Source organism: Theropithecus gelada, chromosome 14, assembly GCF_003255815.1.
Source record: "Theropithecus gelada isolate Dixy chromosome 14, Tgel_1.0, whole genome shotgun sequence".
Lineage (NCBI taxonomy): Eukaryota > Metazoa > Chordata > Mammalia > Primates > Cercopithecidae > Theropithecus > Theropithecus gelada.
The window spans coordinates 106,806,819-106,830,750 of record NC_037682.1 but is presented as its reverse complement, the minus strand read 5'-3'; the positions used below and the strand labels follow the sequence as shown (position 1 = coordinate 106,830,750).

Below are 23,932 nucleotides of genomic sequence, written 5' to 3'. Positions count from 1 at the left end.
TCTTTTTCCTTCTCCTGAGTTCTGCTTCCTCCTCTCTATACTCTTTTCCCTGACTCTTATCAGCTCCTGAGCACTCTGTGGCAGTCTCTTCACTGATCCTCCTGACCCCAGCCCTTTTCCTCCTCAGCCTCCCATCCCTCTCTACATAGAAGTTATCTTTCAAAATACAGGTATAATCATTCCCTGGATTAAAATCACTTAATGGCTCCCTATTAATTACAAGATAAAGTGCAAATTCCCTAGCCTGGCATACAATGTCATTCAATATCTGGACCTAATGGCCTTTCCAGAAAATGTTCCTTCTTGTCTCTATTCAGAGCACACTGTATTCTTCACATTGTTCCAAATATGCCACGATCCTCCTTTCAGATTTCTCCTCCTCCTTCCCCCTCTCTGGAAGCTGCACCCTCATCCCAACTGAGCTGGTCATCCTTTTCTATGGTACCCATAGCGTATTAGTAACTTGTGACTTACAAGTAGGTGTTCGTTGTCTCTGTGTGTGTGTGTGTGTTTGTCTCCCTTGCAGCATTGGGAGCTTCTTAAAGTAGGGCTGTTTTCTCTATTAGCACTCTAGGTCCACTACAAAGGCCTGTTTCTTTCCAAGAGCCTTGTGAAAATCCCCGAGACGTTGACAAGTATTGGCTTCAAAATAAAATATACAATTGGAAATAATTTTGAAAGCAAAAGCCCTTTGAAAATATTAATTCAAAATTATATTTAGTGTGGAATATGGATGCCACTTAATATGTCTTGATGTTATTTGGACAAGTTACTTCAACAAGTGGGAGCTCCTAGCACCTGTGAAGTCTTAAAACAGCCTATCATTTAGTAACTTTATTCAACAAACATTTATTAACATTTGCCCTCTTAGCCAATACTGTATTATGCTTTTGAGATACAAAGATGATTAAGATAGTGTGACTGCTCTCAAGGAACTAAAAATAATTAAAATAATAATATATATTTTTTGGCACACAACTTTTGTGTCAAGACAAGCTGTGCAAATATGTGGATTATCCCATTTGCTTCTCAAGATAACCTAGCAAGGGAGGTATTTCATACCCATTTTATGTGTGAGAAATCTGTTAAGAGAGTTTAACTTTGAGTTTACGTTTCCCAAGCTCTGCCTAATAACTGGCAGAGCTAGGATTGAACCCAGATCAAAATCAAATGAACGAAATAACCCTATAAACAAATAATCACAGAACTATCCATGTAATGAGCACTGAGACTGAGACACATATGATTTGTGTGTTAGACATCAAGAAACCTTGACTTGGCATCAGAGCTGTCTTCATGGAGAAAGCTGATGGCTTTGAGCTCAATCCTGCAGGACAAGTAGGAGTTCCTCCATGGTCAGTTTTCCTGCTTTGATGAGTAGATTAGTAATAGGTGGGTTTGATCAAGCAATAAATTAAGAAATTATGTCAGTAACTACTGTTAGTATCAGTTACATATTGATTTGCTTCCTACATTCAAGGGTATATTTTTACCTAAGAATATCTATTAGTGTCATTGTATAGTTATCAAACTGAACCAAATATTATTATTTAATTAAATTTTGTGCAACTTTTCTTTGTTCAGTGTCAAATGAAAGGGGAAAATTATGTCCCGTGATGCCATAGGAGCACACCACTTTAGTGAAGGTTAGGTTTCCAGAGACCCTGAACATCTTAGACACACCCAGGAACTCATTAGGAAGCAGGAAAGGTCTCAACACCCGATAGCTTTCTCAAAGCTCATGCACTTAGTCCTAAAGGCAGGAATTACCTGTGAGATGTGACAGCCAGCATTCGAGGAAAACAGCAGTGGACACGTGCAAGCCTAACAGGCTAAGACTGTTTAGAGCCAGCTTGTCCAACCCACAGCCCACAGGCCGTATACAGCCCAAGACAGCTTTGAATGTAGCCTAACACAAATTAGTAAAGTTTTTTAAAACGTTATGAGATGTGTGTGTGTGTGTGTGTGTGTGTGTGTGTTTAACCTTATCAGAGGTCCTTAGTGTTAGTGTATTTTATGTGTGACCCAAGAGAGTTCTTTTTCCAGTGTGGCCCAGGGAAGCCAAAAGATTGGACACGCCTGGTTTAGAGGAAGGCCAAGTATTCCCACATATTTCAGTAACTCATGACGTCCTCCCTGTGTAGAAGCATAGAACAGAGAAAATGGGATGACAGCAAGCTTTCGTGCAATTTGTCATTTATTTCATTAGTCTTAGAGAGAGGTTTAGTTGTATGGAAAGCTGACTTTTGTGGAACACCATATTCCCTCAAGATGTTTGGTATCTGAAATACTGATTTTTTTTTAGGTTTTTTCAGGGAGAAGGGTGTATTGCATTACCAGCCTAACACTAGGCACCCTTCACACCCTTTGAATATGGTGATTGCTCTCTGAACTACTTATGGGCTTATACAGAAAGGGAGGAAACCCAGATGATAAGTCGTGTTTTTAATGTTGTAGATTGCAATTCCAAATGTCTGGTCCTCTGCCCTCATCTGCTATTTACCTTATATGTTTCATGCTTGTGATTTTTAATTTACAATTCAATATCGGTGTTTGACAAAGATATTTTAATTTACTCTCTGCTTTTTAGTTAGCCTTAGAATTAAAACAATTATAGCTAAACCTCTGAAATAAAAAAAAATTTTCAGCAGATTATGGAAGATCATAAGAAGGTCCTAATAAAATAGAGAGTGCATAGATGGTGATGATGCTGATGAAGAATATGGAAGAGAAGGTCATAGTTCTCTATTTAGCATTTTTGGAGCTTAAATACTTTCATAGGCATTGCTTCACTCAGTTCTCATAATAATCCTTTTGGAGAGATAACATCCATTTTAAAATACAGAAACATTCAGAATTTGAGAGTTTTTCCTGTGTTCACCACCAGGAAGCTCAGAACTACAACAAAAATTCCTGTTTTCCAAGTGTGATAGTCTCATTTCTTCTTAGCTGCCCCCTATTAGTGAAAAATAAGTCACAAGTAATGTATTCTCACTTATCTCTAATTTCAGTGATGATTAATCAGCAACCCACACTTGGATGATACTAATCAAGTTATTGTTATAATGGCACCAGTTTGTATAGTTACTGTGATAATTGTCTGACATAGGCTTTGCACTGGGGAGTCAGCAGGCATAAGAGTAGAATCTGGAATCTCTTTGGTCCACTGACTTCTCTCCATATGCAATTCCTTCATCAAACTCTGGCTTAAAAGAGCTTTCTACCTCTAGTATACGTCTTCCCAGGTTGAAATGGTACCAGCAACTGAAGACAACCAGTTTTAAAAACTAATAATCAAACAAACAAAAAACCACTAGCACTTGCTTTATGATTGACAGATGATAGAGTGAATAACTCAGCAATAAGGGCCTTAGTCATAGAGCCCAGTTTTCCAGCTAAGAAATTGTCATTTCATATAATAGTCCAAAGCTACTTGGCTTCCTGGTAGGAGATGTGGGTAAGTTGAATGTTGCAGCGTTATTCAGCATGATGATTATCATGGATTTACAGCTGTTTCTTGAACAAACCATATTACACCACTCACAGAATACACTCTAGAATAAGAATATAAAATACCTCTCCCCTCCCACTTCCCCATTTTCTGTTTCTGTAGTAATGTCAGTTGAAACTGACATTCACTCTGAGTCCATATCTGATGTGTTCCAACTGATATCCTTACTTGCTTGTCCTGTCGGCTCTAAGCTTCAAATTTGGAAGGTTTTCAATGACTCTTGTTGGCAGGAGAAATGAATGAGGAGATGTAGAGAGAGACTGCTATTACAGCCAAATTTCAGCCACATAGACTGTCAATACTAATGAATGCCCTTGAAGCAGGTACTGTAAATGCCGTTAAGTTGGAGTTGAGCTGCCTTTCGAGTTTGGGTCATTTGGCAGAACAGACATCTCCTCTCTAAATACTAAAGACCCTGTTATAGACCTTATTTTATCAGTATCACATATTGGAACGTGCTGGTTGCTGATAGATTGGCTGTTTGGCTTCAGATTCCTTTATATGCTGAGAATGTTACTTTAGTTTTGTTCCTGAGTTATAAAAATGAGATACTATACATTCATTTCATTAGTTCACCTTCCTTCTTTTAGCATCATAAAGCTTAATGTCCTTTCAGCTACCTCATTAATATAGTGTAACTGTTAATAGCACTCAATCTAGAATTAAACAGACCTAGGTTCAAATATTGGTTCCATTCAGCATATGTAACTCTTAGTTTCCTTGTCTGTGTAATGGGGATGATAATAGGATATTGAACCATATAAGATTGTTGTGAGGTTTAAATGAGATAATATGAAGAAAGGAAAAAAAGCAGCATAGCACCTTGCATAGAAACATTTTAAAAATACACTAGCTATTGTTATCATGCAGATGATTAAAAGAATACCCTCCTCCAGATAGCAGTGAGAGTTTTCTTAATACTAGAAAAATTAATAATAAGTGCTGTGGAAATAAATAATTTGTTTTTCTTGCCTCTATACATATGGAGAATAGCAGCCGCTTTCCTTTTCTTCTCTTTATGTAATAATTATTGTTACCTGTTACAGTCTTATGATTTTAAAAATTTTACACTAGTTGTTAATCTTTTTAACACCCTGGAGGCAAATGTAAAGGGGGAAAAACCCAGCTTTTAGTGAGCTGAAATGAAAAGTGACCCAAGTTTAATCACAGTACCTCTTATCAAAGAGAAAATCATATTAAATTGGGTATTTAAAATTAGGGTATATAAACTAAGGGAAATACACGTTATCTCTATTGAGACTTGAGGATGGGGTTGTAAATAAATGTAATTTAAATAATTTTGTAGAGAATAAACTAGTAAGGCTGGGCACAGTGGCTCATGCTTGTAATCCCAGCACTTTGGGAGGCCGAGGCAGGCGGATCACGAGGTCAGGAGATCGAGACCATCCTGGCTAACATGGTGAAACCCCGTCTCTACTAAAAATACAAAAAATGGGCCAGGCGTGGTGGTGGGCGCCTGTAGTCCCAGCTACTCGGGAGGCTGAGGCAGGAGAATGGCGTGAACCCCGGAGGCAGAGCTTGCAGTGAGCTGGGATCCTGCCACTGCACCCCGGCCTGGGTGACAGAGTGAGACTCTGTCTCAAAAAAAAAAAAAAAAGTGTAACTAGTAATGTCAAGTATTGTGAACGGCCTACATCTCTGATATACTTATGACTCAGGGGAATTGAGAAGGATCCATTAACGTAGAAGAGACCACAGTAGGGTCACCCATCCCCATAGCTTTGAAATCCTAAATTTTTCGTTAATTTGGTTAGGGAAAGCCAATGTTATATTTTCTTACAGAATAAAAGCTCACCAGAGGCTGCCGCAGTATATATAATAAGTATATATAATAAGTAGTTTTGGCTACTAAGATCTCTTCTGGGGTAAAAGAGAAATCTAAGTTCCCTTAGATTTTATAGGAACAGTAGAACCTAATATTTGTATCTTCCTTTGTGGTTTTCAAATATGTGTTTTGAGTTGTAATCCAGTAAACCTTTTGTTTTAGCTGTGGATAGCCTGTGGTTTGGGAAATGTAGATAGTTCTATATTGAATTAAATCAGTCGCTTCCTATTATCCCAGACTTCAGATAACTTTGGGGCCTGTGACCAACACACCAGATGAAGTGAGGGTTTGTGCTTCATCAGCTATCAGCTGCTATTTACACAGTTCATCCCCTTTAAAAGAACGTGAGTTTCCTTCTCAATAGTCCATGCTTGTCGACAGTGGAATTTTGTATGACTGGTTTTCACTCTAGAAAGCAGTCATTTAATATTTCCTCAAGTATAATATCATATTATAAGTTCATTAGCAAAGTGGTTGATACAGAAGATCAACAATTGACCTTCAGCACAACTCCATTTTGTCTAAAAGAAACTTCGTATGTTTTGAAATGCTGGAATACCACCCAGCTTTGAATTGCTACTAAAGCAGCTCAATCTAAAACTATTCTTCTTTTTTTTTTGCCATAAACGAGCATCACAGAATCAAATCCATTGAGAAGAAACTGCTTGCTTTGCCAACACAATTAGTTTTATAAGAAGCCTCTGCCTTCAGATTGTTCTTCTCCAAAGTCCACGTTTGTTGGATGGCTGCAGTTATTTTTTAATTAATATTTTTTTAAGAGCCCCCCCTTCTCCCAAGAGCCTCTAAGCAGATTTAGCAGGCTTAAAATGACTCTTCCACAAGGTGATTTCAATGCCAACTCACAAACAAATGGAACAGTGGCTCTTCTACTTTGGGGGCTCTGTTTGTCTCTCTCTCTCTTTTAATTCTCATAAAACCTGTCCACTGGAGAGAGTTTTTCTTCAGGGTTAGCCTATCTTCCCTCCAAAAAAGATGCTATCTTGCTTATGAACGAAAAGGCCATGCAACCTATCCAGCTATGAAAAGGAGTGACAGAAAAAGAAAAAAAAAAGTCTCTGGTTTTCACCTTCCAGTGTGAAAAGCAAAAGGATTCAATGATTATTATTATCTTTTATGGTTTATTTTTATATTCCTGTTTCTTTTATTGCCGTTAGCTTCTTTGATAAGTGAATTTTAATGGAAAAGCTAATTCAGATCTTCAAGTTTAGCGGATGGGTGTCACTCCACATAAACATTCTCTAGAGGGAATTGCACCTCTCCTTTTATGGGATCAGACAGCTCAGACCTTAAGCATCATAATTGCTTGGCCCTTTTAGTGGTGTGGGCCCTGATTAAAAAGTTGTATTGAGCTCAGTCTTTTAAAGGAAAGGCAGCTAATGTGATGGTTGAAATTGAAATAGTACAGGCAGGGATGCTATAACTACTTTCTTTTGTCACAGCCTTCCTTGAAAAGAGTTTTCACCCATCTAATCAATGTTTTCTTTCACAAGAGATACCCATCCTGTATGTAAATACAAGTTGGACTGTGCTTGACCTCCGTTCTTCAGCCTTAATGTCAAAAACCAATACACACAAAGGTAGAAATGGTTTGATGCATATTAGTCTTTAAAATCAAGACTCTGGTCGCCTTTGGTTCGGCATGGTGTAAGAGATCATTCTCTTGGGAGAGAAAAGCAAAAAGAACTCTTCTTGCAGCTGACATTAAAGAATTTCATGGGGACAAAAGAAACTTTACATAATTCTTTCCAATAACTTTTTTCCTACTTTATATAATTCTTTCCAGTAACTTTTTAAAATCCTGGCTACTTTCCAGTGTGTTAAGTTGAGGGTAGAATTGTTGAAAATCTATTCACTAGATAAGTTTTGTTGGCCTTACAGCTGTGGAAAACCCAGTCTGGGGACTCTGAAGGAGAAATCTTGCTGTACTGTTTCAGAGCTGCCTCTCCCTAAAGGAACTTCAGAATATAAGGGACACTAGGAGACATGAGGGTTGAGAAAATGGGTCTTTGTGTTATTTGGTGTGGTTGATGTTGAGTTAGACCCTGAGCGGAATGCATTGTGGTGAGCCCCCACCCTAAGCATCAGTATTCTTGACCATTCTCCCTTCATGTGCATTTTGGACTTAAAGGTGAAATTCCGTCTTTAACCCCCTTGTGGTTGTCTGAACAATGATTAATGAACTAGATGTGATTCCCTGCAGACCTTTCAAAGGATGGATGAAGGATGGAATTTCAGCCTTTTTTTAAAACCAGGCCTTTTGCTTAATACTGCTTTTAAAATTAATGTCCTCTTTTGAATGCCAAGAAAACAAAAGGAATTTCTCAAAAGTGTGTGCAGCTTGACACAATAGACCTTAATTGGTGTCAAGGAGATGTTAGGATGAATGGGAAAATGCCCGATAAGACTGAAAAGTGGAACCTTGTTATGAGCTGTCATTTCAACGTGTATTTAAACTATAGCAAAACTGAAACATATTTGCCATATAGATCATAATGACTCCAAAGGAGCCATTATACTCTATTATGTAATTACATAATCAAAGCATGCATAGTAATCAGCTTTTGAAATTCAATGCTAATCAAACATACCTATAGTATGTGTTTAAGCGAAAATAGAGAACGTTAATTTGCCATTAGTCAACTAAACAAGAATGTGTATACAGAATATTCATGAATAGCTTAATGTTGTGTCAGACGATATTTTTTGTTTTGTATTCAGGGGAAATCAACAATTTTAATTGAAGAAAAAACCAGCACAGAGGAGGATTACCCTTTAACTTGCCATTCAAAAATTTGCCTCACCTTTTACTGATTACAAAAGGAGATTAAATTAAATAAAATATTTTTTCCTTTCATAAGCTCAAGTGACACAACAGTAATTATATAGCAGAAGATTATTTTGAGATCCTGACCATCTCCATGCCATAGGATACAGTGTTCTAAATTCTACATAAAATAAAGCTTTCAAAGCAACAACAACAACAACAACAGAAGCCTTTGAATATATATTGCTTTTGTAATTAGCAATAAATCGAAGGTGTTATCCAGAATGAATCAAGAATAGAAATATCTTGTTGACTTGGTCAGGAGGTCTGGCGTCTACTCGTGGCTGGGCCTCATGCTTGCCATATGATTTCAGGCCTATCTCCTCCCTGGACCTAAAGTGAGAGAGTTGATCTCCAAGTTTCTTTCTACTCAGTTCTATTGATTCCGGATTCCATAGGGTTCTATAAAAAACAAGGTGGTACAGATGAAGTGTTTGGGTCAATGTCACATGTTCTTGTTCACTCCATTATTTGTTGAGTTGGTTTAGTTTATTTTTTCTCTAAGCCTGTGGACTGTATAGTTGGCATTCATAATTATTTTCACCATTAAGTAGACAGTCCTTGGAGCAGACAATCAACATATTTGACTTAACTGTTTGGTGTAACAAAACATGGAGAGGATCAAAAAGGTTAAGAGGGGCTTTGTAAACAGCAGACAGATTGATTGCTTTTGATTTTAGATAAATACTAAAGTATTCATGCCGGTTGAAATTTGCCTGTCTCAGAAATAAAGAATGGCATTTGTCTTGAAGAGGTCACACCCTTTACCTTAAATCTACAGTTGACGAGCCCATTTCTTCGGACACTGGTTCTCACTGTCTCTTGTCTGCACATTGGATGCCTAAAAATGTTACTGTAATATTTAAATAGAACTAAATTCTTTCATCAAACGCTTTCGTGGCTTGAACTTCGAATAATTTATTTTCAAATTACTTTTACTGTAATTCTTATTAATTCAAATAGGTTTCTGATTTGATATAAAACTCTGTAAATGCAGGGAACAGTTTAATGAATTGAAAGATAGGATTGAGTCTTTTAAAGGAAATGTACAAAATATGCTGACAATAATTGCTTAGATAGAAATCACATCTTAATGGCTTTGTTAATGATTTGTAGTGAACACTGTGTTTACGTTGACTTGGGGGAACATATGTAGTTAGAAAGATTTTTCCCTGTGGGTTTCAGCAGAATCTTAATTTTTTTCATTCTTTTCCTGAAACGTACTCAACTCTGTACTAGCTCTCAGAAACGTTAGCAGAAATTTCAAGTGCCTCTACTAGTGATGGTTTTTTTTTCGGGTAGGGATTAGAGGTTCTGCTTCCAAGCTGGGCACATCCTGAACAGGGTTGTAAAAATAGTAGCCAACAGAAATGAGCATAATTGACAAGGCATTTGAAGCTTCAAGTCAGCGAAGGCTCACACTTCTATAGAAAATAAGATTTCCAAAACGTGCTTCTTTGAAAATTTCAAACCTAGGAGGGTAGGAATTTATTAATAACCCGAGCCTTTCATTTGTGTAAAATTTCAAGAACTATAGTGGAGTTTTTAAAGTAATAACTTACTACATTGATCATCAGCAGGATTTTTTTTTTTTTTTTGAACAATCTATAGTTTTGGTTTGACTCCTATTTAGACGACATGACTGTGCTGATTTAATGTTAGGTTCAGTCTTCCATAGAGCAGAAGGTTTTCCTAATATGATTAGTTTTCCTAATATGATTTTGCTACTAAAGGAGTAGGTCAAGGGACTTTATTTGCTCTTTCTCTGGGCAAACTGTCTTCCCTTTGAAGAGTTGCTGGTGCTCCTTCTCTATGTCAGTAACAGTTTACGTAGTTGCCATAGTATAAACTCAATTCTGTTTTAACTATGACTTGCCCTTTTGTTATAGTCTTGACTAGAGAGACTCCCCTGGTGTAAATGAAGTGCTTTATTTATGAACAGCCAGGCAGCGGGGGCGAGAGCTCGTGGTGCTGGCAAAAGGCCGCCATGCACTGGTAATAAAGGCTTTCTCTAGGGGCAGAGTGCCGAGCACTGAAAGAAGGAAGCAGTAGTAAACAAGGTGTTTTACATTCAGAACAGTTTCTCTCTCATCTTAAAGTGTGTAATTGTGTTCTGGATAAAATATGGAAATAAAAAAATCAGAAGTTGCTCATAGGCAAACAGCCCTCTTTAAAAACAAGTACACTTTCCAAGGCAGAGCCAGTGTGAACCTTGGCATCAAAGCCTGATGCTGGCTGGTAAAAAGTGCAAGCTGTATGGGCTGGAGAATCTGATAGAACCCGGTTCAAGAACCAGCTTGGCCATTTAGCTGAACGACATCAGGCAGCTTATTTAAATCTCTCTGTCTCAGGTTTTTCATCTCTAAAGCAGGGATACTGAAAACTCCAGGAGTTTGAGAGAGAAAAGTATGTAAAGCATCCTGCACAGTGCTCAGCCCTGGATAAATATTTGTTCCCTTCCCCATGTCTCGTTTAAGATTTACCCTGTCACCTCCCTACAGTGGCCATATTGCTGACTGAATAGATTCCAATCCAGGCAAGTGTTTTATGTAATGTCACTGAAATGGAGTTTATAACAAAACGAGGTTTTAGAAAGGAATCTGTAAATTACGGTAATTGAAGATTGAATTAGTAGGGGATTTATGTGCCCGCTGCACCCCCACCCCAACAACTCTGCTGTCATGGTCATTACTAATCATAAAAATACATTTTATTTTTCTTTAGACGATAAGCTTTCTCTTCATTGTGATGAATGCCCTAACAACTTCTAGTTTACTACAGGAGGCTTGCTTGTAAGCGAATGGGACTTTCCAGTGCCATAGTTTTGTTTTTAGGAATTGTCTGGCAAATCAGGGAGTTATAGGGAATATAGTTGCTGATACAAATAAAAATCCAGTTTGATTTTGTCTTCTAAATCTCACCAATATACACTGATTAGCAGTCAAAAATGTCTATACATGCCAGATATTGTTCCACCCTTAAAATAAATTACCTTCCTGTTAACAGCCTTATTTAATGGCTACACTATATTGTACCTATTTGTTTTCTTTTGCCCAGAACATGTGCTGTTTCTGCCTTGACATTATATCTGCTAATTGAGTTGTAGAAAATCAGAAAGGTTTTAAAAATGGATTCTTGAAGAAGGGCACCAAAGTTGCCTATTTGTACCCTTCTGCTACACATCAGATTGTGTTTTGTAGCAACCTAATTGTCATGATATCTATTTCAAGGGGAAATTTATCAAGTCACAGTGCACCCTTCTGTTTGGAAGAAATATTTGAGGATGTGAGCAGAAATTATTTTTACATAAAGGCTTCAGGCAGTTAAGAGTACTGACATACATACCGTATTTTCATCACTGTCATTCACTTCCTTTGCCTCAAATAAATAGGTCATTATTATTCCTTTGCAGCCATCTTATGGCACCTTAAAGCGTGGAGCTCTGTTTAACATAACTGCCGTCCAGCTGACCCATATAATTTATTGGTGATTTTTACAGAATGACATCCTTGGGCCACCACCATCAGCCCAGGCCCTTTGATCTCTTTCAGCAAAATATTTCATGATCACTTATAATTTTTTGGCATTAGTATTATAACCGTGTTAACATAGCTAGGAACTGGCATTTCCTGAGACACTGGATTTTAGGTTAGCCTCAGCGATTTTAGAAAATAATACAGTCATGATGATGATACCACCGTAGATTTGCAGAGCGCAGGATGTGCCGGAGCACAGCAAGGGCAAACGTTTGCAGATGGAAACATTTTACCTGAATGATTCACTCAGTAGTGACACGTTAAAATGGTTTGGCCTTAGAGTACTTAATTATAAGTGATAATTAAGAATGTTTAGATTTTCCTAGAAAACAAACAAAACCTCACTCTGATTTATTGTTGTCATTGCTTAAAAGACAAAATCATGGACAACACGCCTCTTTTCCCATCCCCTTTATACATGTTTTGTAGCCTTAATGTGAATGTAGTATGCTACTCTCAGAATTTACTAGCCTTAGGATTTCAATAAAGAGCTAAAATTAAAGCATACAGTTATTTCCACAGGAACTATTCTATTAAAGCATAATTGAATTGCAACTTGCTTTAAGTCCCAGTGGCTGCAAGATAGTAGTCAGGATTTGTAAGGCCTTGGTTTATATTGAAGGGATTAATGTCTGTCACCAGGCTGTTCCACGTGTACCTTTTGTAAACTGAAGATTATTTGTGTTGCTAATATACTTCCTTTGATAGAAGAAATCCCTCCCATAACCCAGTAAGACCCCGTTTGGTATTCTACTCTGCTCAAAGCAAGTCCTATGCCTTAAGACAGATACAGCACTTGAATCACACAATTAAATTTTTTCTTAATTTTAGTAGATTGCATGTTACCTGAGGCTGTGAGAGTGGTGGCTTTTCTGTACACGCTTTTGTCAGGGCCAGCCAAACCACCTTGAAAAGCTTGCTTGATTGGTAGAAATTTTCTTCTCCTTGTTCTTTTCTCCAATCTGGAAATAAACTTTCTCTCTCCAGCTGAGTTCTGAATTCTGTGTTTGTCACAGTAATCCACCAAGGAAAAAAAAAAACATCCGTTCATTTTTTTTCTGATCACCTTTTCTCTTTGTTGTTATTCTGTAACACTGTTCTGCGTGCTAAGCTTCCACTGCTGGATCAAGCTATGGGGAATTGACCCTCTCACTCACCACAAGCCCTGTGGGCCTGCGTTCTCACACCGGGTTAATTCCCTGGATCATAGAGCTCGAGGTGGGGTTTCATTTTGGTCTGCTCCTCAAGCACCAGAAATTTTTGTTTATCTGTGGTTCTAATAATTTTTTTTCCTTATCCTTTTAGTTTCCTCTTTTCTAATCCTCTGCCAGGGGCTGGTCTATTTCTAGGTGGATTTGGCTTAGAGCCATCTCAGCCACCCCTCTCACACTTTCCCAGTGTGTCCTAGCAAAGAAAAAAAAAGGATCCTTCAACAGAAATATGATAGCAGGTGGAAACCCTCCATTGATTCTAATTGCATCTCTATTTATACTGTCTCACATTTTCTTTAGATGAGTATTTATCTTTGACCTTTGTTTCGTTATGTGGGAACATTTTTTTAAAGGAGCAAATAATCTGCCCTGAGTTGGTTTAAAACAGCTACATAGGGAGATCCTTGAGAGCAGGAGCCTTTATTCTTGGATCCACACCACTCCCAATACGTAATGGCTTAATAAATCTTTGTATTTGATGTCTAGAGAAATGATGATGATGATGATGATGATAGCAGCAGCTGCCATTTATTCAGTTTTATGAGAAACTAGACACAGTGCTAAATACTTTATATTTATTATCCGTTTTCATCCCCCTGTCAGCCCTGTGGGATAGCTTTTAATTACTATCCCCATTTTTCAGATGAGAAACTGGCTCAGGGACTTTAATTAATTTTCCAGAGATCACACAGCTAAAAAGCAGTCTCTCTCCCCTTCCCAGTTGATCTTTACATCTAATGCCTATGCCACACTTTTTGTTCTGTAAGTAGGGATAAGGTATCGGTTTTCACCCACATTGCAGCTTCTTAAAGGCTAGGACAGCATATACTTCTGTATCCCCTACTATACCAGGTGCGACATGGAACACTGGACAATTACTTCATCCTTTGGTTCTAAATTGAACTCACTTCTCCTCCTACCTGTGCTGTGGATCATTTAGGACATTTATGAGGTGGCCCGGCTGCTGTCACTAATCTCAGAAGCAACAAACTAGGGCAGATCTGGAGATAAGCCTTATATATCAGTGAATCTGAAAGCCTGGACTTTTTGACATGTTCTGAGGGAGATTTTCTAAATGGCTGGCAGGGGGTGGGGGGTGAGCTGCAGATAGGGGTTTCCGTTCAGAGATGCCTGGGGCTTTGGGTGAGTCATGAAGGTATGAGTTTCAGAGAACAGAGTAACAAACTCCGAACCCTAAGCCTTCCCAGGATTTTATTGAGATCCCAAAGAGTCAGGCCTCACTCACACACGATGAACTGCCTATACATTGGGACTGTCAACATCAACTAACAAGACGAGATTATTTATTGAACCCTCCTACCTACTTCTATTAAGTGGCTCCATGAGTTTCTGTGAGGCTGACCAAATAGCTTAGCTCAAGGGCGGGTAAGCTAAATTTGGCTGTATCTATCTTCCCTACTCCATTTGCGAGAGCTTCAACATTCACAAAAGTCGGTACTCTGACCTTTCCAATACCTCCTCAGTATACTACTCAACTATACAAAGTTCTAGAGGCTGAAACGTTTTGTATCACAGCTTTTGAGAGTATGGTGATTCCGGGCTTAGTATTTTGTCCCTAGGTCTGTCTTGGATTAATAGACTCGTCTTGTAGACTACAAAGAAAGGTATTAGAGCCATGCTAAATATTGCTACTTGTGTTCATTTTCTAATATGCCTAGTTCCCACTTTAGTAGATCCCATTGATCACATTTTAATTGATGGAAATTTTCCTCTGACCTTTTCTTCCCTTTTTTTAAGGTGATGGACAGAATCTGTTTACGAAAGATGTGACAGTGATCGAGGGAGAGGTTGCGACCATCAGCTGCCAAGTCAATAAGAGTGACGACTCTGTGATTCAGCTACTGAATCCCAACAGGCAGACCATTTATTTCAGGGACTTCAGGCGTAAGTTTCCATCCCTATAGTTGTAGACGGCAACTTTTTTTCCTATATGGAGTCTTGATAAAGAGATTGCTAAGGCCACCTTTTTTAAATTTAATGTTAGATGCTTAAAGTTTAGTCAATTCTTTAGAGGGAAGAAGAGACAGGCAATCATAATCTTTCTACTTAATAGAAACCTTGAATGGCCCCTTTTAAAAGTAAGGCAGTCTTACTTTGCAATAGAAATTGATTGTAGTAATTCAAGGTGAATTGCAATTGAGTCCCAAATACTTAGCTGACACAAACAACTCAAACAGGGTAAGGCAAGGAAAATACAGCATTCTGAAAGGTAATCCCTTTGGTTTGAAGATTGAAATTTCCAAGGCAATACATGCCTATAAGCATAAAACCAAGTCTTGTCTCATCATAGCCTTTGGCATATGGAAGTGTCCATATGCTGAAATCTTTCCAAATGTAATATCACAAAAACCAAAATTGCAACAAACTTGTGTAGAATACAAATGGTTCATATGAGTGTCAGAGCTTAGTAAGAGCAAGAATCAAATCTGTTGAAAAAAATTGTTGTTGGAGAGCGTCAGTGCCTAACCAAAGCGAAGCATGTCCCTTCCCAGCTGCTTGTCCCCTTCCTCCCCAATACCTCAGGGTCATTCATGACCTATGGAAAACGTTGATAAACCTAAGGAACATTTAAAGGGTTGAGGGAAGATAAAAGGAAATAAGCCAGCTTCTTTTCTTAAAGTGAATTTTCGTCATATACTAAGTTAGTCTTTGCCAAAATTAAAAAAGGATTTTGAAAGAGAACATTTGAAATAAATAAGAGGCCCACATATATCAGTTTTGCAGTGATTTTGATTTCCTGCTTAATGCCTAATCAGTTTCATACTGTGAAGCCAAATGTACTTAGGAAACCGCAGGACCAGTTTAAGGCCTCCGTAGGCTCGAGGTCATCCACTTTTGGCAGCTCCACCTCAAATCACATCAAATATGTTAAGGTGAATCCAAGTTAATTAGGTTTATTTTGCTATTAGATTATAAGTTTTTAAAGTAATTTTCCTTTTGCTTTTGTAATTATGAAGGCCTTTTTAGTTCTGTTTCATAATTTGAAATCCTTGTTTTTTGAAAGTCTTACTTATACTTTTTGAGGCATTTTAAAAGGCTGTAGGCCCTAGTCCCTGAACTTCCAGTGCCCAAAGGCTAGGGGGGGCTGGCACTCCCTGCTTCAGAGGACTCATGACCTGCTTTTTCCTTTTGTTTTCTTTTTGTCTGTCTCTGGTAGAAAACTTGAAAACGTGTATGAATAAGTGCTGAAAACTGACAGCATTTGGAATTGTGCCAAGGTAGAAGGGTGCATATCTGGATGTGTGTGCATATATGTATTTTTTTATTTTTAAAATTCAGCAAGATGGGCAGTGATTCTATTCAAGAATCCAAATCAGCTGGATTTGGATTGTATATGTACACTCACACATGCACTCATATGCATAAGTTTCCTTTGGACAGGGTTATTTGTCTGCATGAAGTTACTACAGACACCCGAAATAGTCAAGAAGTACCAGATACAAGAAGATTTAATACATAATTAAGGAAAACAGACTGTCCGTCAACCTTCTCACAATCACTAACTCTGTGTTTTGTTTCACAGCGTTGAAGGACAGCAGGTTTCAGTTGCTGAATTTTTCTAGCAGTGAACTCAAAGTGTCATTGACAAACGTCTCAATTTCTGATGAAGGAAGATACTTTTGCCAGCTCTACACCGACCCCCCACAGGAAAGTTACACCACCATCACAGTCCTGGGTAAGAAATGCATGTGGGGATTACTCAGGGAAATGGAACGGGGATGGCCCTTACTACCAGACAGCTTACAGCAGCAAGGAAAAGGTTAATGGTGAATTCTCCTGTTCAAACTTGTTTCAGGAAGAATCGCCGCCCATCTTGCTGAATTTTAAAAATAGCCTATTTTACCAAATGCTCTAAGGAATGGCAATCAGCAGTCTTTATAGATTCCACCTGCTCTTGGGTTTCAACCCTCAAGTTTCAGAAGCAAAGATCAAGAGAATTTAGAGCCCTCAAATGAATCACTCACCACATGAAATGTTATTGCTTCTAACTACCGGGATTTTTTTCTTCCTTCTGTGCAGGGGAAGGGGAGATGGGCTACCAAATCTATACCCCATGGCAGAACTCAGTTATGAAATCCACGTAATGATTTTTCCTTCTGAGTTACATCCTCATTTTAATATTGTTGATCTCCTTTTCATTGGCTTGACTTATGGCCTTGTTTATTGCTTATACTCTAGATTATACTGTAAAAAAGTCATACCCCATGAACATATACTTTGCCACAAATTGCCGTCATTGGACATAAAAGAGTTAAGAGCGCTTTTACTGATAATAAGCAAATAACTGTTGACAGGCTGCGAGGTGCACCTCCAGTGAGCTGAGTGTCTTCATTTATGATCACCAGATTGTGAGTTTCAGCAAAATCCCAGTAGCCAGGTTTCCATGTTTATATTTTAATATAGTCAGCAGATATTTCTATGTTGAAGGTGGTCTGAATTAGTCACCTTTAGACAAGCTTACTCTACTGCATAACACCAGCTGATTTGGAGTCTTGAAACTGAATTTTCAAGGACATACACTATAGCATGAGGCAAGATCTCTGATTTACACCTTCGGGAAGATGATGAATCAAAGTCTATTTGAGGCGGCAGACTGCAGCTTTTCAGTGTAATGATATGAAGATTAAAGAGGAAAGATAAATATGAAGGACATTTTTGCTTGGTATGTGTGCACATATATGTATTTATGGATGTACATATTGAGCTGCTGCCTCATTACTTTACTTCAACACAGCTGTAGAAGGGAAAATTTTTTTATTCATTAAGCTAAAACATAACCCTAATGCTCACATATATGTTTTTGACGAGAGGAGTATTGATTTTAGAAAGTTGTGTTTAAAACCTGTCCATACAATTTCTAATCTGGTCTGTGTTTAATGATAGATGGCTTTCGGGTATTTGTATTTGTCACTATTGTGGTCTTAATCCAGATTAGACCTGTAGAAATAGTAAGCATGGGAGGTTTTGCTGCGATGACTATTTTGGTATTTTGCAGATGTACCAAATTCGCAAGCATACATTTGAAGTGTTCTGTCTGTCTGCTTGTATCAGAGTATTTGAAAACGCTCTTTGCTTGTTGGAGTAAGTCATTAGCAACACAGACTTCAAATTGACCATCCACTCATCCACCCTTTGACTCATCATCGTTTATGGCATCTCCACAAATGTGACAGTCATAAAATAAAATCTATGGCATTTTGAATTTTCAGAGTATTTTACTACATATACCTTTACCTATTTATATGTTGTTTTTCACAGAAGTAAAATGATAATAACAGACGTTAGACATCTTGCCCAGGTTACAGAGCACTCAGTAAGAACCAAGAATCTTAGAATTTGGAATAAACCTTACAATTCTGTTTTATAATTACAACATTGGTGTCTTCCAGTCTAGGTTGTTTTCAGTTAAATACCGAATGCTTTTGTTTTAAGATTTTTTTTTTTCCCCAAAAGGCGCACATCTTCTGTTTTCAGGAGCATATCTAGCCATTGGCAAGCAGTTACTACTGCCTGTCATTTTCTGGTGCCTGATACATTTATTCTCAAAACCACTGCATGGATCAGTTTGGCTCTGAATACACCATGTGCTTGGGAGCCAGTGTGCCAGCACTAGAATTTTGAGAGGCATTATGCCTGTAATCCTTTAGGAGGTCTGATTATTCTAGAAGTAATAGGTTCCTACTTGCATTTTATAGAAGCATTAACTTAAATATACTCGAAAGTAGCACTCTAAAAAGTAGTAGATGTTCTTTCTGCAGATATTGTTCATTCACTTAATATTCTTTCCATTTAATTTACTCCAGGATTCCTTGACAGAGTAAAATTGTTGTCATCAGTGTTTGAGTCTTTCATTTCCCAAAATCTGACAATTTCCACTGATACTCTTATATTCAAACCTTTCTCGTAAGGTTTAGAGTTTTCAGATATTATAATGAATGAAGAATGACATTAGCATCTTCGTTGCTATCTGCAGTTCTCTGAAAAGGACTCCGCGTGTACTTACACAGCTGTCAAACTTCTTGATAGGTTGAAGATTCTCATTTTAGTGCGTGTGTCTATTAGTTATTTGATGCATTCAGTAAAAACTTCAGCATAATTATAAGATATGGAGATGGGTATTTGTTAATGTTGTCTATGCTATTCTATAGTTACTATTATGCTTATGATCTTATCCATGTAAAATCTGAAGACTCTCCTATGATATTTTGCATGCATTTGGTGCCTTTAAGGATATTCATTCACTCCTTCCACTTGTGACAATTTTGTTTCTTTCTCCAAACATACTGTAGGACACTTTTTATACTCCTATTCATGAGAGCAGATGAATGAGACAGAGAATACACTTCTTTAAGATTAATATAGTTACTGATAATAGTAGCTAATGTTATCACAGTCCTGTCCTTCTAAGATTAGTGTTCGTTCTTAAGATTCCAGGAACAGGAGAACCTAATTATTTTAAAGGGTCTTAGAGTGAGATTTCACATACTGATCAGCTTTAAGACTCCTCTTTTGTTGTAATTAATGTGACTCATCTTGATATTGCTGATTTTTGTTAAATGTTGTAGGCGTAATGTTTATAATTAGCACTCTTATAGATTTGGGGTAGCTAAGAAGAACCTTGACATTTCATTACTGTTTTCTAGTATTTCCCTCTGTGATTTTCATTCAGGTTTTCATCTATATGCACCTCCTTAGAAATATCTTTGGTTATTTTCATTAATGGCTGCAGGCAGTTTTTACTAAATGTGCTTGTTTAGTGGACCATACGTAAGTATATTCTCTGGTTAGCAGCAGTTTTAATTCACTTTTCTTATAAATGGATTTTTATACTTTACTAACCTTTTGTATTAGAGTAGACATTATGAAGCTAAAGGAAAAACAGGGTAGAATTAGTAGACCAAAATAAGTTTTAAGATTTTCTTGTCCAACCCTTTTTTTCAGAGAAACAGATTTAAATCACCTCATTTATATTTTTGAAAGCTTTCCTGCTCTTAAAAAAAAAAAACACTGAGCAAAGTCAACTTTGTAACATATCAATAAACTATTATGATTCGCATTATCAGATTTTATTTTATAAACCAAACAACTCCCAGTATAAATGCCTATTTCTTCTTCTAACCTTAGCAAAGATCAGAAATACTAGTCACAATCTTGAGAAAACTATTTATGGGCTTGGAAAAAAAATCATTCAGTGATTTCACAGGATGGTGATCTCAACAATAAATAAGCCCTTTATTTTTCTACACTGGGCAAATTTTTTTTTTTTTTTTTTTTTTTTTTTTTGAGACGGAGTCTACCTCTGTCACTGAGGCTGGAGTGCAGTGGCATGATCTCGACTCACTGCAACCTCCGCCTCCTGGGTTCAAGTGATTCTCCTCCTTCAGCCTCCTAAGTAACTGGAACTACAAGTGCCTGCCACCTCACCTGGCTAATTTTTGTATTTTTGGTAGAGACAGAGTTTCATCATTTTGGCCAGGCTGGTCTCAAACTCCTGACCTCAGGTGATCTGCCCACCTCTGCCTCCGAAAGTGCTGGGATTACAGGCGTGAGCCATTGCAACACTGGGCACATTTTCTAATGCTTTTGAAGTTTTCCACATTTTTACCTTAGCCATAAAGTTGAAGATGATGTCAGCTCTTTGGGCATATAATCCTAGGAACTAGCACTGGTTCAGGACTCACTCTGAAGTGTTATAGAATAGAATGTATCTGTTGCGATTGTTTGGATAATGCCAAACAACGAATAATCCAGATGTGGACCTAGCTGCCTGTCAGGCTCTCAACCCCCAAATGAAATCTGGAGGGGACATTGGTGAATTTTCCTCGATCCTTATCTGTACCTGCCCCTTTTCATTTCCTTACTCTGGACCAGCAGACATGATTGATAATGTGGTAGGAACCCACCCTCATCTTTATGAACCAAATGGAGGCAATAAAGACTCTCCACCAAGAGATACCACTGAAGATGAACCGGTAGTGAAGGTTAGGAGAAGCTTGGGGTAAGCAGAGACAAGGGGTTTCCAGGCTTAGCATGAAAATGAGATAATAAAGGAAAGATATCCAGGAACACAGGAAACAACTATCTGAGTATGTTTGAGGCTAAATTCCACTAAGACTCAACAGAGATGCATAGAGGAGTCTTTTAACAACTGCTGGACTGTCGCATCAAGAAGATGCCCATGTTTCCACAGAGGGACCATCAAAGTGTTTCTCCCAAAGTCACACAGATAAAGCAGGATCTCATCTGCCCCATTCCCTAGGGATTTCCAGGGTTGCTGGTGGCTTTAGCCATTTGCCCTCTTTGTCATTTACTAAGAGAAACACCTTCCTAAGGTCCTATCCCATCAGTTACATTGCTCCATTACAGTTCTCATTAGGAACCACTGCATATTTCAACATGAAAAATTATTTTCATCACTCTTATTTTCTCCTGGACCTTGAAAGGTATTGTTTTTTTAGCTTTCATTCCTCCATTTGTTGAGAAGACACTCCTATATATGTTATACCTTAGTTGTTTTGTTTTCATTTTTTCTTATACCACTCTTTAAGGTCTTATTTTCTTTAGGCTTTTCCTCTGACATTTGATCTAACAATAGCATGTAAAAAATATTCCTATAATACTACACTCAGAATGCAGTAATATTTATTAATCCTAAACATCTAGTCTCTCCATGTATCCCCCATCTACCGTCTAGGTATGTGTGATGAAAATCTATAACCTACCTGACTATCATCTAGCATGGATAAACTATGTGAAAGATAAGGCTAGTTGAAGTCATTCCATTTCTTTTGTTACAGCCTTTCTGTGTTTCATAAAATGCTAGCAGATGTGAAACTCTAAATTAGATGTTAAATTATCTTTTTGTTTATTTTTTCTTAAAATGTAAACTAGGGTAGTTCTTTGCCATGTTTAACTACTCATTTGGGCCGTATCATATTAGCAGCACATCCATTTGAGCAAATATGTTGTTTTCCTTGTACACAGGAAACAAAGAAGAGGGATCTTTTGGGTCTACTCATTACACCCGCCACCACCAACAGCACCAAACACTATCTTGCTAAGGAAGTATGTGCAACAAATCATTTTACTTTTACTTTTCTGTCATTCTCTACAGGAATTTTCAACTGCTCCAGTTCAGTGTAAAAGTCTTCCTGTGGGCAGAATTTTCACATTGTGGACTAGAACAGTTGGAAATCCCAAATACATGGTTTAATCCCATAATTTATTGAAGCGGTATCAGAAATTTATTATTCAACTTGATCATCAGGATGGCATGTTTATACATATTTAATTTCTTGTTTCTCTTCTGAGTTGAGAAACTTATTAATCATAAGTCTCGGAACAGTCTTTGCTTATTCATGGTGGTCAGGACACATATTCTTAGATTCACTCTACTGAATTCAGTATTCTTACTGATTTTTATTTCAACAGGCTCAGTCCTGAGGTAAGGTTGCATATGAAGTTTTACTGTCAATTCAGTTTCATAAAAGATAACATATTTTGTCATCATCATCATCATTGTCAGTATCACCATCACTATCACACTACATACTCTTGATTTGATAGTCAGTATTTTAACTCCCCAATCCGTTATTTTGACCATTTTATCACATATATGTTTAATATGCTTACAGAAGGGTGGTTTTAATTCTGATATGTAAATCTACTTATAAGCACTTAAGGGTCTCTTTCGTCTTTGGTTTCCAAAATCTGGAGCACTGGAATTCAGAATATGGAAAATTGCTGCAAACTAATTGGCATTTCTTATATTACTGCATCTTCATATCCAAAGGATTTTATTACTACATTATCCATCAGAGGTTATGATTACATTCTGGATCTCTATGAATCATTTTAATTACATGGAACTGGTTTGAGGCACAATTTTTCTGTGCATTTTATGGTGAGTGATTCTTTTAAGGACTCAAAGATTTTTATCTTTGCCCCGTTGACTTTGGAATCTTTCATTTGAAGATTGAAATTCAAGAGTTGAGTTCAAGGAGAAATACTGCTTTCAGGGGGTTCCTGGTAAGGATGATCATTTCAATAGTATGTATTCCTCTTTTATATCTACTTTCTGGTTAATTTGTGAATGACTGGTGACTAATATCTATACTGATATAATGTGCTCAGTGATAAGAGTGTGACATTGGTGGTTGTTGTTGTTATTATTATTATTATTATTATTATTATTATTGAGACAGAGTTTCACTTTTGTTGCCCAGACTGGAGTGCAACGGCACAATCTCGGCTCACTGTAACCTCCGCCTTCGGGGTTCAACCAATTCTCCTGCCTCAGCCTCCCAAGTAGTTGGAATTACAGGCATGTGCTGCCATACCCGGCTAATTTTGTATTTTTAATAGCGACGGGGTTTCTCCATGTTGGTCAGGCTCTTCTCAATCTCCTGACCTCAGGTTATCTGCCCGCCTCAGCCTCCCAAAGTTCTGGGATTATAAGTGTGAGCCATCATGCCCGGCCACATTGGTTATTTTTAACATAAATTTAGGATAAAAATTCTAAATTAACTGATTTTGCATAACCCACTTTATTTGATGATTACTTTGTATTTCTTTTTCCCTTTTTGTAATGATTTAAATTCTCATCAGGAATGTCTGCTATTTTTCTCCTTTTTGATAGCAACAATGCAAAAATGCATTCTGTGTTTATAAAACACATGTGTTTAATTTGTAGTCCCACCACGTAATCTGATGATCGATATCCAGAAAGACACTGCAGTGGAAGGTGAGGAGATTGAAGTCAACTGCACTGCTATGGCCAGCAAGCCAGCCACGACCATCAGGTGGTTCAAAGGGAACACGGAGCTAAAAGGTAAGCTGCAGATTGCCCCACACTGAAGTAGTTAGTTGATTCTAGCAGGGGTATGCCTTTGTGAAAATCAAGGACAAATACAAAACATGCCCATGAAACAAAAGTATTCATTTAGATATGGTTTATAAATT

The 23,932-nt window shown here is 37.6% G+C and overlaps 1 protein-coding gene across 7 annotated transcripts in view; it reads left to right on the top strand.

The window, feature by feature from the left end:
- CADM1 (cell adhesion molecule 1) overlaps positions 1-23,932 on the top strand; it is a 337,360-nt gene that overhangs the window by 251,513 nt on the left and 61,915 nt on the right. For all 7 annotated transcript variants that reach the window (XM_025356085.1, XM_025356084.1, XM_025356083.1 and 4 more), the window contains exons 2-4: positions 14,708-14,854; positions 16,494-16,646; positions 23,664-23,801. In XM_025356085.1, coding sequence (XP_025211870.1) covers positions 14,708-14,854; positions 16,494-16,646; positions 23,664-23,801 — 438 coding nt within the window. The remainder of the gene's footprint in view (positions 1-14,707; positions 14,855-16,493; positions 16,647-23,663; positions 23,802-23,932) is intronic.